General features: G+C 31.9%; 1 protein-coding gene across 1 annotated transcript in view; it reads right to left on the bottom strand.

The window, feature by feature from the left end:
* LOC111047281 (dynein heavy chain, cytoplasmic) overlaps window positions 1-16527 on the bottom strand; it is a 163206-nt gene that overhangs the window by 119524 nt on the left and 27155 nt on the right. Inside the window, exons 10-21 of the mRNA XM_039423746.1 lie at window positions 16321-16456; window positions 15780-15979; window positions 14935-15108; window positions 12382-12420; window positions 9777-9848; window positions 9193-9456; window positions 8052-8195; window positions 7051-7203; window positions 4280-4387; window positions 3512-3633; window positions 3189-3372; window positions 8-121 (exon numbers count right to left, since the gene is read on the bottom strand). Of these exons, the coding sequence (XP_039279680.1) occupies window positions 8-121; window positions 3189-3372; window positions 3512-3633; window positions 4280-4387; window positions 7051-7203; window positions 8052-8195; window positions 9193-9456; window positions 9777-9848; window positions 12382-12420; window positions 14935-15108; window positions 15780-15979; window positions 16321-16456 (1710 nt within the window). The remainder of the gene's footprint in view (window positions 1-7; window positions 122-3188; window positions 3373-3511; window positions 3634-4279; window positions 4388-7050; window positions 7204-8051; window positions 8196-9192; window positions 9457-9776; window positions 9849-12381; window positions 12421-14934; window positions 15109-15779; window positions 15980-16320; window positions 16457-16527) is intronic.

Here is a 16527-nt window from a genome sequence, read left to right as displayed (position 1 = left end):
TGATTACCTCTTTCTCCATGCTCTTCATGTTCCGTTTGAGTGACTGAACGTAGGTGATGAAGCACACAGCATCAGATGTACTCGCCGCTTCAATAGACTGCTGCTCCAGGTCGCTGCGATACTGCATTACAAATTTACACATTCATTAGTATTCATGGCATAAAAATAATAAACTAAATTATTTTTTTTAAGATTCAATATTCTTGATTTGCTAGAAACTTTACAATGCATATATGCTCGTCAAATAACATAGAAATACAGTGTAGCCTACATGATATATAGCACAAAATATAGAATTCAACATTCAGAACACAATACTTAGTACATAACTACAACAGGAATAGCAGCATTTTCAGGGATCATCAAGTAGATGATCACTAGGGTTTTCGTGTCAAAAAGCTAGGAAGGAAATTCAGTCACTAAGTTGAAAAAGTAGAATTTTTCAAAACGTAAGTGCTAAGAGAACTCAGAAATGAAATATCTACTTAGAAGATATGTGAAAACTATTAAATGGCAGGATAATAGCATTTTATTTGAAAGGATTATGCGAAACATGTGTGACATTTATGAAAATAATGCAGAAAATCTGTATAGGATTTTTTCAGGAGTGTTCCTTTCCATCTGAAGAAATCTGGTGTGGTACACTCACACAACTTTCCTTGCTCATTGAACTGTAAGCCTCATTCTTAAACGAGAATAATTTAGGGGAATAGCATAATGACGATTGGCGGCTACATATTTGAAACTATGATCAGACTACAGTATATGTGTATATAATTATTGAGTGTATGTGCGTCTGTGTACACGATATCTCATCTCCCAATTAACGGAATGACTTGAAGTTTGGAACTTAAGGTCCTTACAATATAAGGATCCGACACGAACAATTTCGATCAAATGCTATTCAAGATGGCAGCTAAAATGGCAAAAATGCTGTCAAAAACAGGGTTTTTCGCGATTTTCTCGAAAACGGCTCCAACGATTTTCATCAAATTTATACCTAAAATAGACATTGATAAGCTGTATCAACTGCCACAAGTACCATATCTGTAAAAATTTCAGGAGCTACTCCCCATCTATGCAAAGTTTGATTTTAGATTCCCAATTATCAGGCTTCAGATACAATTTGAACAAGAAAATTCAAGTGGAAAAGATTGAGCATGAAAATCTCTACAATAAATGTTGAGTAACATTTTCACCTAAAATTGAAAATAAGCTCGAAATTCGAGAAAATATGATTATCCAATTGCAAACTATTGGCAACTGTTGATTCTATTAAATCATTCACTATGACGAGATAGCAGACATCGAGAGTCTCCAGAGTTATTGTCCTGTCACCAGCTGGCTCAGATCTTTGAATAGTAGACTTGAGATGCGCATGAACACTAGCGTCAGCCGTCAGGTGATCAATTTTCATAACGGCAAGGAAAGTTGTGTGAGTGCGCCACACCAGATTTTTCTTCTAATAGATGTGCATTAGAGTTCTGTTTATTTGTCGAGTTGATTACAGAGTAGCAAAACAGAACCTGATTTTTCAACCTACTACATCTGTAGCTGTTCTACAGATGGAATATCTCGAATATGTGTTCTTTTTATAAACTGCTCTACCTACCTCATGCACGAGAAGGAGGTTACAAAGTCCATTTCTCAAGGATGGGGTGGACCCCCCATTAGTTTCCCAGGAAAAAGACTCATTCCAGTTGATAGAGCTGATGAATAACTATACAGGGAATGAATTTGAAAAATTGGTCCAGTCATTTTTGAGAATATCGTAAAAAACATGGTTTTTACTTTCCTTGCCCTATTACCATAGGTAAGGAAAGTATTGCTTTCCAAAAAAATTTGAGGTACCCTAATTTCATGTTTTCTATACGTTTCATTACTTTCCTTGCCCTATCACCATAGGTAAGGAAAGTATTGCTTTCCAAAAAAATTTAAGGTACCCTAATTTCATGTTTTCTATACGTTCCAAGGTCCCCTGAGTCCAAAAACATGATTTTTGGGTTTTGGTCTGTGTGTTTGTCTGTGAACACGATAACTCCATTCCTAATTAACCGATTGACTTGAAATTTTAAACTTAAGGTCCTTATACCATGAGGATCCGACAATAAGAAATTCAATAAAATATAATTCAAGATGGCGGAAAAAATGGCGGATGATTACTAAAAAACATGTTTTCACGGTTTTCTCGAAAACGGCTCTAACGATTTTCTTCAAATTTAAAACCTTGATAGCTATTTATAAACCCTATCAACTGACATAAGTTTCATTCCTGGGAAAATTGCAGGAGCTCCGTAATATTCTTGAGAAAAATGGCGGATAATTACTAAAAAACCATGTTACCAAGTAAATTTCTCAAGGATGGGATGGACCCCCTGTTAATTTCTCAGGGAGGAGACTCATGCCAGTTAATAGAGCTGATATATAACTATACAGGGTATGAATTTGAAGAAAATCGGTCATGTCATTTTTGATAAAATCTTGATAGAAATTTAACAAAATTCATTCTTCTCAGGAATATTACAGAGCTCCTGCAATTTTCCCAGAAATGAGACTCATGTCAGTTGATAGGGCTTATAAAATACCTATCTAGGGTATAAATTTGAAGAAAATCGTTAGAGCCGTTTTTGAGAAAACCGTGAAAAACATGTTTTTTTAGCCATTATCCGCCATTTTGAATTGAATTTCTTATTGTCGGATCCTCATGGTATAAGGACCTTAAGTTTAAAATTTCAAGTCATCGGTTAATTAGGAATGGAGTTATCGTGTTCACAGACACATACATACACACACACACACACAACCAACACCCAAAAAACATGTTTTTGGACTCAGGCCTTGTTTTGGCCATGTTTTTGGCCTTGAAAAGTATAGAAAACTTGAAATGAGGGTACCTTAATTTTTTTCGGAAATCGATACTTTTCTTACCTATGGTAATAGGGCAAGGAAAGTAAAAATGAAAATGGTGTTTGACGATACAGTGGATAGGATAGGATGCCAGGAAACCAGAAATTTACACAATATTTTGCAATTTGTGAAACCTCAAACTTTAAAATAACTTTTGCAAGGAAGTGAACGAGAAAGGACCTATGACAACGTCTAGGATAATATTCATGAAAGTCAGAAAAATGAGGTTTTAAATCGTTCTTATGAAAACTTCAAAGCCCCTATTTATTCAATTGTGTTACCTTAGAGATTTGACCATGAAGACGCAGCATTTCATTTCCAAGCAATGATCCAAACTTGGCCAGAATATCTTTGTGCCATGAATCATATTTCAATGTCACCTTGCTTTGAACTTTAGCATAGTCGATCACAATAGGGCCGAATTCCCGTCTTGTATCTGATGTATCAAAAGTTGTTCTTGATTTCCTGAAAAAGATATGAGATTAATTAAAGACAGTTCTCTGCTCCAAGTACTAGAATTCGAAATAAAAAAATGTGATATTTTACTAATATTTTCATATTAGATTCATTGTATTGGAAAACATTTTCAAAGAGATTTACTTACTTAACATCGTTCAAGCACTTCATCCATAGCTCGACATTTTCACCCAAGCGACCATACAATGTATCTCCTTGCAAGTCCCACAATGACTGATATCTCAACCAGTCATCAACGTAATTGGAAATCTAAAACAAATCAGTTGAATTTGAATATTTTGATCCAGAGAAGCAAATAACTGAAATTTTGTTTTATGAGTGGATCTTAGACTTCAATTATTCATTCAAAACTCATAAACCAAAGAATACTTAGAAAATACAGTAGGTAAGTATTGCAATAGATCTTTTGCGAGGGCTTTAAAATTTCCAACTTTATTGAAATTATCCAAGAGAAAATTTTGAAATTAAGAAGGCATTAGATCAATTTTTCGGTTAGATACTTTTAATTTAATTTAAAGTAATCGAGACTATTACAATTTATTTTATACATAAACTGTTCTTGTTTTAAATTATTCATAAGTCTCGCAGGCGAGTATTCAGAGAAAAAATTATAAAATTGTAAAAAACCATATCATTTATAAAATGAATTTCCTTTTTAAAAATGACGTTCATTAGTTTCATAACAGTAATTATCCACCTCACGATGTAACCAACAACGTTTTTCTAAATTTTACAATCCAAAATACTTTTTTTGTTTCAACATTGAATATATTTTTTTTTTCATTTATTTCTATGAGGATAAAAGGAATTTTCAGTTTTGTATAAATATATAAAATGTTTGAAAAATTCAAATATGAATAACATACATTGTTATAAGAGTAACTATGTAACTTACATCAGCAATCTTCTTCTCTATAGCTTCATAAGCTGATTCGATCACTGCCTGTGGTAATTTGCCCAACAGATTGCGGTAAGTTTGTGAAGTTGGCTTATCAAGTCCGACCTGAAACAAAAAGGAAGAACATAAGACAAGTCTGTTTAGTCAATCAAACACAATTTAGGCTAGTTTGCCAATGTAAAAAATTACAGTATGAACAGAAATAAAAAGACAATAGCTGTTTTTCTTGATCTCTCGAAGGCTTTCGATACGGTTCCCCATGATAATTTATTTATAAAACTAGAAAATCTAGGAATGAGAGGCATTGCTCTTGATTTGTTAAAAAGCTATTTGTGTGATAGATCGCAAACTCTTTCATTAAACAATTTTAATTCATGTAAGAGTGCCGTGCGGTTACCGCCTTTTGGATTGCCTCTAGGAACAGTTTTATCCCCTCTTCTTTTTCTTCTGTATGTAAATGATCTCCTTAAACTCAGTCTTGATAATGGTAAAATAGTTTATTTTGCTGATGATACAGCCATAATTTTTTCGCATGAGAGTTGGACCAATGTTTTTAAAGTTGCTGAGGATGATATGAATATAGTCAAAAAATGGTTGGACTCAAATACTCTTAGTCTTAATATTTCAAAAATCAAATTCATAAATTTTGCTGCAAATGCAGGTGGTCAACCAAATGCAGAATTTAGAATGAAGCTGCATTTGAACTGCAAAGACACTCTCACCTGTGACTGCCCATCTATTGAAAAAGTTAATGAAATTAAATATCTGGGTGTAATAATAGACGAATATTTGAGGTGGAGTTCACACATAACTTTCCTTTGCAATAAACTAAAATATGCAAACTATAAATTTTACAAAATTAACAACATTTTCAACTTGGAAAGTCTTAGGATGATATACTATGCTTTTGTACAGCCTTTAATTCAATATGGTTTAGTTGTATGGGGTGGAGCCTATGACACTCACCTTCTTAATTTATTTTTGATTCAAAAGAACATAATTAAGACAATTTTAAAAAAACCTAGGTTATATTCAAGTGAATCACTCTTTGTTGAATTTCATGTAATGACAATAAGGCAATTTTATTTCAAAAGACTTCTTAAACATATTGTGAAAAACAAAGATACATTCATCAGAACTGATAAACTGTTTTATAACTTAAGACCTGACACATCTTTGAAATATATTATCCACGATTCAAAGTTGAGCTTTCTAAGAAGACAGATCATGTATATGAGCACTAGATTTATAAATATTTTACCTTTTGATTTTGAATTAAAAGTCCAAGATAGAATGATTGATACTTGGATTAAGGAGAGGTTCTTTTTTTCACTGGGAGCGGAATGGTGGTAGTGCCAATTTGATTTGTCTTTTTTTCTCATTTAATTTTTTTTTCTCATTTAATTTTGTTTTTCATTAGTTTTTAAGATATCTATGTATTTACTCGTTTATTCTTTTTAGTTGATCTACGTTTTCAAGTTTTTGATTTTCTTTTTATTTATTTATTTAATACTCCCACCAGCGGGCAAGATGTTTTTTCTTTTGCTGGTGGCGCCTAAAAAATTCTACTTTTATCTTAGGTTTTCATGATTAGTCAAGTTCTATTCTATGTTATTTCTTAGTTCAAGATATTATGTTTTTGTTAGACTTGTCTATTTCAAATTTTTGTAATGTAGGAATTTTTTGGCAAATAAAATTCAAATAAATAAATTTCAAAAAGGAGTAACATTAAGAAAGCCAATATATTGATGATAAGGTAATGTTCAATAAAATTGATGATTTACCAACATACCAACAATCATTACGTTCAAACTGAATATTATCCTTCTTCATTTTTTTATTATTTAAAAATTAGCACCTTGTCAGAGACTAATAAGCTATTTATTTTATCCTAATTTTACTAAATGGACTTTTTCAAACCTCATCCTATGATTCAGTTTGTCTAGTTTTTGTCTACAATTAATAAATTAGTCTAGTTTGTATCCTATAAAATAGTTTCATACAATCAAGTTAGTAGGCCAATAATATTTTGTTTGGTTTGAAGGGATGAACATTTCACTATCACTAACACCAGCTTCAAGCCATCAATTCACAACACTAATTTCACTTCACTAACTCTTTGTTCTTTTGAGCCTCCTGACCAGATTATCAACATCAAGCAGCTGGATTGCCTCTATATTGTCGTGCTGGTGGAGTTTCTCTTCATGCTTGGCCGCAAAGTGCTCAATAACTTTCGTGACTGTCTCCAATTGAAGGTCGCGGTGAAGATCAGCATTTCTGATGTACCAAGGAGCGTCAACAATATTTCTTAGTACCTTATTTTGAAATCGTTGGATGATTTGTACATTGATGGTTTAGTACAGCCCCAAAGTTGAATGCCATAAGTCCATACTGGTTTCAGTAGCTGTTTATATAGTAGAATCTTGTTGTATATGGACAGCCTGGATCCTCTTCCCAGCAACCAATACATCTTTTTGAATTTAATTCCTAGTTCTTCCCTTTTCTTCTTGACGTGTGCTTTCCATTTGAGCTTGCCATCCAGCGTCATACCCAAATATTTGGCAGTATTAGCATGTGAAAAGACTTTCTCATTTATATATACTGGAATATATTGAATTCTTTTATTAGTAATCCTTCTTCATGATCGGATTCTATTCAATTACATAGAATTAGTACCGATTTTTTTTAGACACGACTATTTTCGGCCTATCACGTCATTATCAGCGTGGAAAATACGGATTCTATTTATTTAGCAAAAAATGACCAACCTGATAACGGGAGCTCTGTAGTCTGATCTGTGATGTGACAATGGCTTCCCACTGGAACATTTGCTGGATTATTTGCAGACGAGCCTCTTCAATGCTGGGGAATAAGTACATAATCTGATTGGTGATGCGAACCTCGTGAATCATCACTTGAATCTGCAACGAAAAATTCATTTTGAATCCATAAACATCAACAAGATTACTACAATATAGCTAAATTTCAAGGTTTGATGAATCAAAAAACTAGTTCTAACATTGGACTTCATCATTCTGATATTAAATCAAAACTTAGATATCTTAAATTAAATTAGATAGGGGAAGTGATTTCAAATGTTTTCTTGAATGAGAACAAATCAACGAGTAACAAAAATATCATACTATATTATAATTGGAATTATTAAAATCGTTTTTATTTTTCAAGACTATTTAGCGGCTACCTTTATATTTTAAGACTATTTAGCAGCTACCCTGTTCTACAGTTACTAAATAAAGAGTAACCTGTTTTTCAAACTAAAATAGTGTAAAGTTTCAGTTATTTTGAATTATTTGGAATGTTTCATTTCGTCAAGGAAAAACGTTTCCAGTTATAGAATAAGAAAATAAAGATTATCATAAGAACTACGACTACGCCCCGTTTCGGAAAGCCAATTTTCTGACTACAGCTGCTCAAAGACTAGATCTTAGCTAAATCCCAAGCTCGGAAACCGGCCTTTAATTACGAATCTTGAATCTATGTTATTATAAATTCAATATTTAAAAAAAGAAAACGGCGGAGAGCAATGTTTGTTATTGAAGCCCACGATCTACAATAAAACATTACAATTATCAATTGATCATTACTGTGATTAAAACGAAATGCAAGTTGGAAAATAACACTGCAGTTGAACAACGCTATAAATGAAACTCGATTGACATTGAAATTTGGTGCGAAAAATGTTATTTAAAGAAACACTCAAGTTTTGCTTGAGTTAGGAAAAGCTCAAACCACGATAGGAGTAGCTTACCTGCGGATCTCCTCCCGGCTTGTGAGTTGGCTGAGCCGGAGCATCGGTGTCCATACTCAGATCAATTTCTTTCTTCTTTCCTTCCAATGCATCGGTCCATGCCTGAATGCCAGCTTGCAGTCGTACACCAAGATTTTTCTCAACCTATTATCACAGTAATTAATGATAAATCGATAATCCGATAAAACTATTTTCAACGACACTACAGTCTAATTTTTGAATATTAGTTATTAAAACTAGTACTCGTTATTCAAAAATTAGACTGTAGTGTCGTTGGAAATAGTTCAAAAACGGATTATTATTACTTGCAGTTCGTCATGGATAATTAAATAGACGAGATAAATCGATGTTGTATGAATGAATAATGTTGATGTTTTATAAGAAATGAATGTCTATAAATTTTGATGTAAAAAACCATTCATTTTTAATTTATACAAATCTTGAATATCATCATAAACTCAATAAATATTTAACAAAAATAGATAAGACGCCTATATTTGAGATATAGGGTTCGATTGCCAGCACTTTCCGTTCATAATTGTAAATAATAATTTAAAGTTTTATGAATGATCCATAAAACACTTCAACATCAATAATGTGTCAACCGACAAATGATGCCATGAGCATCAAATCTGAGTTACAAATGAGCTATCCTAGTAGAAAAAAATTGTATTATAATTGCATGATCGTATTTTATTGAAGCAACATTTCTACTAACATTTGGCCACATCAAATTGTTTTCTAATTCTTACCTTAGAATGGGATTTTACCAATCTATGTTTTACTGTTAATTGTATTCTTCATGTGTACCACTTTTACATATATTTATGTATATTCAATCAATTCAATGTGTTCTTCACTGAACCTAATAATTTATAAAATTAATACTTTTACCAAAGCTCAATGTGGGCTTTGGCATTCTCTACCACTCTCCTCCACTCATCCCTGTCAGCAGTCTTTGTCTAATTATTTACCATGAAGAATTCAAATGAAATAGTGTACGTAAGAATATATAAATTCATGGAATTGCAAGTGGACTTTAACCGAGACAATCACTACTATAATAATCACTACAATCACTACTATACTTCAATACTTCAAAGTATTAGAAAAGATTCATCGAACAAGGAAATAAACGCACCTCTTGATCCAATCTGTTGACCCAAATGTGCAGGTTGGAGTATTGTCGCAGAGAGAGGTCATCAACGGCATGCTGAATCTTGCCGAGAATATCGGCGAAAGTGTTGGCCGAGTAGGGACATGTCTCCAGGGACCTCACGTCCACGTCAAGCTGCTCCTCAACAACCAAAAGGTCTTCTACTTTCTCCTGGAAGTTGAACACTTGTTCTGCCAGTCTCTGCACGTACTGATCAAGCTTATAGCTTTCCCACACAAGTTGTATTCCCTGTAAAATAAAAATAGAAAATCATCGTCACATTGATAAACATTTTTCTTAATTCTTGCACAAATAAATAAATTTTCGCCTAGAAAGCATATTCCGACAAACTACTGGTGAAGGCTTCCCGTTATTTTTGAGCAATACTTACCGTTTAAAGTAATTTTTACTAGACTCTTACTACAAAAATCCTGTTCAGTAAAATCATATCCTCGGAAAATAACAAAGAGCATTGACATTATCAAATCAAGGGCTTCATGAATTTCGCGATTGCATTATTTAGAACCAATAAGTTGCATTGAATAGAATAATTTGAGTTATCAACTTACCTCAGAAATGAGATTTTGAACTTCCTTGCGAAGACCAGCTACTAGAGGAATGATACTTGTCTTATCCTCCATCTGCGAATATCAGAACAAATTGCGTAAGGTTTTGAAAAAAGCAGGGCAGCACAGAGATAGTCTATTGAGACAAGGGAGAATCAATGAATCATTATAATACAAATATATAGGCATGCAATCAGCGAATGAATTCCATAGATTATTTCGGAATAGCATAATATGAATTCAGAAATTTTATTTTACAAATGTTGAATGAATTGGACACATCTTGGAATAAATAATACATGGATAGCTTAATCTAATATAATATTACAAAAAAATTATTCTTTCTGAACTATTAAGATCTCTGCGATTACTTTTCAAAGAGTTAATAAGATCAACTAACCTAGTTTCATTTAAAAATTATTATTGAGCTGAACAATCAGTTATAACTAGGGTTTTCTATTCCCTTCTTTTAGAATTCGCACCCTCCATAGCTTTAGAAACTTGAATTTCAATCCGTACGCAAGGCGAGGGTAGTTTATTGTACTTGATACTGTGCTAATTACATTCTCCTGTTGACATGTTTTTTCTCCATTCAAACGTTTTTCTCCACATTAATTTCATTCAATCTTAGTGGAGAGATAAGTTGCTAAGAAATCTCAGCAGCTTTCAAGTTACCCTCAATGAATATCACAAAACGACACAAACTTAGTAGCTTGCCCTACCAGAGCCTTCTAATGGAAAATTTCAGGTTGAAAAAATTGAGGTTCAATAAAATGTTAATGTTAATGTTATAGGGGAAAAAATACCAATTTACTTTTTTATATGATTGGATGGGGTGATAGATAATATAATTTAACTGGAAAGATTAATTTTGAAACAGATTCTAATCTTTAAGCAACTTAACAATTTGATAATGGGTAAAATTAATTTAAAAACAGAACAAAGCATGCAAGCACAATGATGTCTCTCATGCTTCTACAATCAGCAATCAAAATGCAAAGTAAATCTCGCATGCTAGGAAAACGAAACATATTAATAATCCTTTTACTAGAACGAGATGAGATTTTTAAATATTCGAGAAAATGTATTCTCAACACCAAGCCACACAAGGTAATAATTCTATGTAAATGTATAACAATATTGTTGAAATTTGTATCAAATAAATTATAAGAAAGTAGAGCGACTGATATAAATGAAGAATAGTTGGACCCTTTCATTTGGAGAGATTATACAGGATGAGGATATGAAATTATATGATTATTATTTTCATTTCTTCACACTGATGTTTACAAGAGTGTTATTCAATAATCATCAATATTGCCATCCAATAATATTAGTAAAGTCTTTCTAATTCTTGAAATGAGCAATAATGTAGATCTCTTGTTATTTTAGGAATACAAAGAGTGTTAATGTTTGATTTTGGCGAATAAAATTCAAATGTAATATATTTTATTTTTCGAAAGGAGCAGTGTTTGTATTTGAATTAAAATTTAATTAATCAATCCCATTGGATTTGTTAATAGTATATCACAATCATGCAAATGCACTGCTTCATCTTAAAGCAAAGCTGAGAGCTATTTCAAACATTATACATTAACCGTTATTTAGATGATTAATTAATATTGAGTAAAATTTTAAGTTTATAATGGGTACTGTTTACACTGTATATCCAGTTTATTTTAATAAAATAGTAGATATCTTATTCACTCCAAGTGTATGTAGTATATTGTTCGAAACTAATTGATATTCCATCGTATTGAACCACATACATCGTAAGAAAACAACAAAAACTACTAATGTTTTTCATACAGACGTTTTTATAGTATACTTATGAATCAAAAATAGAAAGAGACAATACTGTTTGAAGAAGAACATAAATAAGCAATTCGGCCATTCATACAAACAGGTCCGACATCTTAATTTATTTACACTTTAAATTATTTTATCAGACTTTGTACTATCATTGAGTGTTTTTTCATCTTTCTAATCTGTTTCAAAGTTTTGTACACTAAAAAGAAGTAAAAAGATGAGATTCAACGTACATAAATATTTTACAATAACTCTAGACATACAATTCTAATATTGATCATCTAATCATTAACAGCTATGATGTCTAAGAAGAAAAGTAAGAAAGATATTTATCTTATTCAAGATAAGATAATAATCTAAAAATCATAATGGTAAGTTATTATTCATAGTTATCACATATATCACAGATGCAATAGGAGAACGATCACAGGAAAACAATTCAAGACAAGTTACACATATTACCTTGTTTACACATAAAGTTCATTCAACATAGAAATCTATAGACAGTAGACAACAATTAATTGAACAAACTCTATAGTTGATATGAAAAAGTATTGTATTCGGAGTGGACAGATACAATCAACTCATACTTAGCTAGACAATAAGAAACATTGGACAATTTACAAATAGGACAGCATGAGAGAAGAGAGAGTTCTAAGTTGAGATTTCATAAACTGACATAGACAATATGAAAGCTTTAGGACAGATAGGTTAAACATAGTAAAAGCCAAGCGAATGAGGAGCTTTCGAGGCCGAGCATTTCATGTTATCAATCTCCAATGGTTTCTACAATTTCTACCTTGAATGATGGACTAGGAGGTGAACTCCTGTTTGTGAGCTGTTTTCAAATACAAGAAAAAGAGAACAAAACAAAATTATAAATATTCAAACCATCAAGAAAATTTAAATCAATTGTATTCGTCGGATACCAAACTCAAGGTACGAACACAACGGTCGGGTCGCGGTTTAGATTTCAGTTTAGATCGATGCCACTAATCAGCTGGCAAACATAAAAACAATTGGATGCCATCGGGCTGAAACGCGATCGGGACTTGACCGTTCTGTTCCTTCCCATGCTTTACAATGTGTTTGTGTTGCATGGAAGTCGATCGCGAGGGCGACCTCAACTGAAAGCTATGCATACATCGACCTGACCGTTCTGATTGTACCCTTATTGTTAGTAGTCACAAACCATGCTTCTCAACACTTCAAAACGATTTCTAGAATTACAATTTAATTAAAGTATTCTGCGAATTCCATTATATTAGCATGGAAACTTTATTTATAATGTTATCAAGTCTATTGAAAGGATAACTTAAACTCTACTAGAATATAAGTATATAGCACTCCATTGTGCTAAGGTGTGAGCAATGAACATTCATAGTATACAAATGTTAATAATTTATAAAAATAGAGTAAATTCATTTATTTAATTATTCATCTAGTCAAATTCAAATCACAGAAATTATTGAAAGAGGAACATTTCCATTTTTCCATTTTTTTAAAATAAATATAATGGTCCAAAGTCAAGGTCTTGAAACTTGATCAATTTCAGTCTTCAGTCAAAAAACATACAAACTAGATATGTTTAATTTAAGATTAGAAACCGAATCAAATAGAAAAATTTCTCTCAACTAAATTATTGAAAATAGAACTCAATAACCTCTAAATATTAAAAAATAAGAGTCCGTTATGATGGATTGCTTTTAATTTATCGTTCCTTATCGCCGAATGATCACTGATATTAAACATCTACAAACCTTGATTGATGGGTAAATTACAAATCTAAAGAGCATGTGATTCACATAAAAATAATATTGCTTGCAAAATTACTGCAACAATTACCGTATTCAATTATTGTCAAAGATAAATGTTGCACTGATTCTCAGTTTCTACAGCTAAAGATCCTAAATTTCTAATTATAATATGTTTTAAGGTCGTCAATCTTTCCAAAATTGCAGGTGCCTAACTAAAAGTCATAAATAATTTCATCACGCGAAGCACAATGCTAGTAACCAGTTGGAAGCGATTCACTCATTTTATTGAATAATGTTACTATGAAAAATGCACTAAATTTGAGACTATATGAGATGGAGCAGTGGTTCCCATTACAGGTCCATAAGATCTAATCAGTTAAATATTTTTATAAGTTCCAAATTTATTTTGACAGATCTATAATCAGTTCTAGACCTGAAATGATCTGCTTCAGTTTTTCAAAGAGCTTATTTCAGTAAGCATTGAAACCGGTTCGTACAAACCTACTTTTGGGGAGCGACACCTTAGTTACATTTCAATGTTTCATAACTATTATTATCTGAAAGCAAAGGTTTCATACCTATGTAGGCACATTTCCATGAATTTGTAAATTATTTTTTAGTAATAAATGGGTATGATATAGTATTATACTATATTATCAATTGTATTTTCTTTTTGTATATCTTTTATATTTTAATTATCAAGCACTGTAACATTTATTATCTAGGAAATATTGGAAATAAACACATTTTTGACTTGACTTGAACATACGAATGAATAAATTTTCTTAAAAAACTACTTTTAGAGAAACCAACCACTACTTTCACGCCAGACCACTAGGCTAAACTAACACACTTAGATCTTTAGTTTTCAGTTTTCGTAGTGGAAACACCTAAATTAAATACCTAAATTTCTAAAGACTTGATGGAATTGATTATGAATTAGAGTTGGGAACCACTGGTATATAATATAACATGCACTATGGAAGTGCTCATGATTATATTTCACTAAATCCAGAATCCCTGTGTGCATTTAAATTATGTGTTGAAACCTGTACATATTTTAAAAAGTGAAACATTGTGGAATAACTAATAGAACATTTCAATAAATTGTTTCATCAATTTGAAAATGAGTCTAAATTAACAGAATGTCTACAAAAAATTGTCTTTTCTGTGATAAACCGAGCAAAAATATGTTTAAGATTCTGGACTAAACGCTGAAATCTTGAGATATAAATGTGCAATAGAATAGTGCAATGGCTGGAATAGTTCAAGTTCTGTTCTTAATTGCGAATCATAAACTATATAACACTAGAGAAAAATTTGAATATATCTTCCTTAATCAAATGAGATAGCTATTTCAACTTAGTATTGCGTTGAAAATATAAAAAGCTTATATAATTGAAATAATATAGATTTAGATGCAAAATCAAATCAATCAGAGCAATCCATAGTTACAAAAAGATTATTACTATTTGTTCTTTCAATGAGTAGGATATCAATCAAAATGTTATTAAATTTCTGCATGAAATGTTTTCAAAATAGAATAATTGCTCATTTAAAAGAAATAAAAGCAAGTATGAAATTGAATTAGGTACCTTTTCGAGAGTGCGCTCATATGTCCGTACACTTTCAATGAGAGAGATGGCGAACGGATAGAGCTGGTTTGCTTGCTGAGCCTTGTTCACTATGGCCAACGGCACTCTGAAGCCAAGATTTTTCAGATTTCGAACTTCCTTCGACAAAGTTATGATCTCAGGCAGAAAGTTCACCTTCAAGACGAAAACAATCCATTTATACTTCGAAACTTGAGTTTTCATAAAGAAATAGAAAATATAATGGGAGTCTTTTTTATTCTTAAAACATGAAATTTTACACTACTAGAGTAAACCATTAAAATTTACGAAGGAGGATTTAATCATTATAAAATATATATAATTTGCATATTTAGAATTACAGATAAAATAATATTGGAACAAACTGGTATGGATAAGATAAAAACAGTAATTAGAATATTGATGGAACCATTTTGGCAATTCTATTGTTTATTTGCCAAGTAGAGAAGATTGACTTATTATTCGACAGACAATAAAAAGTTGGCCCACAATTTAAAATATAAGAATAAATAGGCCTAGTGATGTAAGTAGTGACCAGACGAGAGCTTTTATTCCTTGCAAAGAGTATTTCCAAAATATACTCCCCATTAACACTTGACCGCATCTCTCATAATAACTAAGAAATAATCAATTTAACGGTATCTTTTCTTTAGAACTGGAGGAAACCGGATACCAATCAAAGCGTATGGTTTACGAGGATAAATTAATAAGTTGAAGAGAACAAAAAGTAAAACAAAACAAGAATACAAATTTAATTAATTACACTTGGATAATATTAAATAACCAATAAATAATAAATTATATGATATAAGAATTTGATCACTCACCCTTAATTTCAGCACATTTCCTCGTCCAGTTCGTGACCGAGTGACTTCAATAGCAAAGATGCGGCCTGAGACTCCCAGATTTCTCTGCTGTACCTTGCGAGCCCAGTCTTCGAATATCTCTTGAGTATTCAACTTCAAACGAAAACTGTCACCATCAGCTTTCAGTTTCTGTCCTTCAATGTGATTTTCCCAGCCCTTTCCTGTAGGCATAATGGATAAATTTATTAAAACACAGATGGGATATATAACGTGATAATTTTTCATTATCCTAACACTACTCTTCAATGAGTTGTATCTAGTTATTCAAATTAATGTAAGTACACAGAAATCAAACTTTTCACTAAGAGAGGCTAGTTTTTTCACTGCAGTAAAAATAACGACAAATGAATTTTTTGTTAGTTTGCTCGACATACGAATCATTTTGGTTTCTTGAATATATTATACCTTTGTGTGAATATAACTGGAATAATATAATTATAATTGTGTAATTTATGCATAAGTAATCAGCACGACTGATAGATAGGCCTAGTTTGGAACATACCCAAGACATCCTCGACTCTGCGAAGGTAGGCAGTGAGCTGGCGATCGATCTGTTTGGCCCAGATTATGGAGCCGGCAACTGGCGGAAGATCTCTCACGAAACTCATACGTGAACTTTTACTCAGAGGATATTGCACCTGAAAAAACAACAATCATAATTAACAAAAAACAGTTAATTAAAACCAGAGACAAATGAAGAAGTTTTTTT

The sequence above is a fragment of the Nilaparvata lugens genome, chromosome 1, assembly GCF_014356525.2.
Source record: "Nilaparvata lugens isolate BPH chromosome 1, ASM1435652v1, whole genome shotgun sequence".
In the NCBI taxonomy this organism is placed as follows: Eukaryota; Metazoa; Arthropoda; class Insecta; order Hemiptera; family Delphacidae; genus Nilaparvata; species Nilaparvata lugens.
Note: the sequence above shows the minus strand (reverse complement) of the source record. Positions and strands in the feature narration are given on the sequence as shown.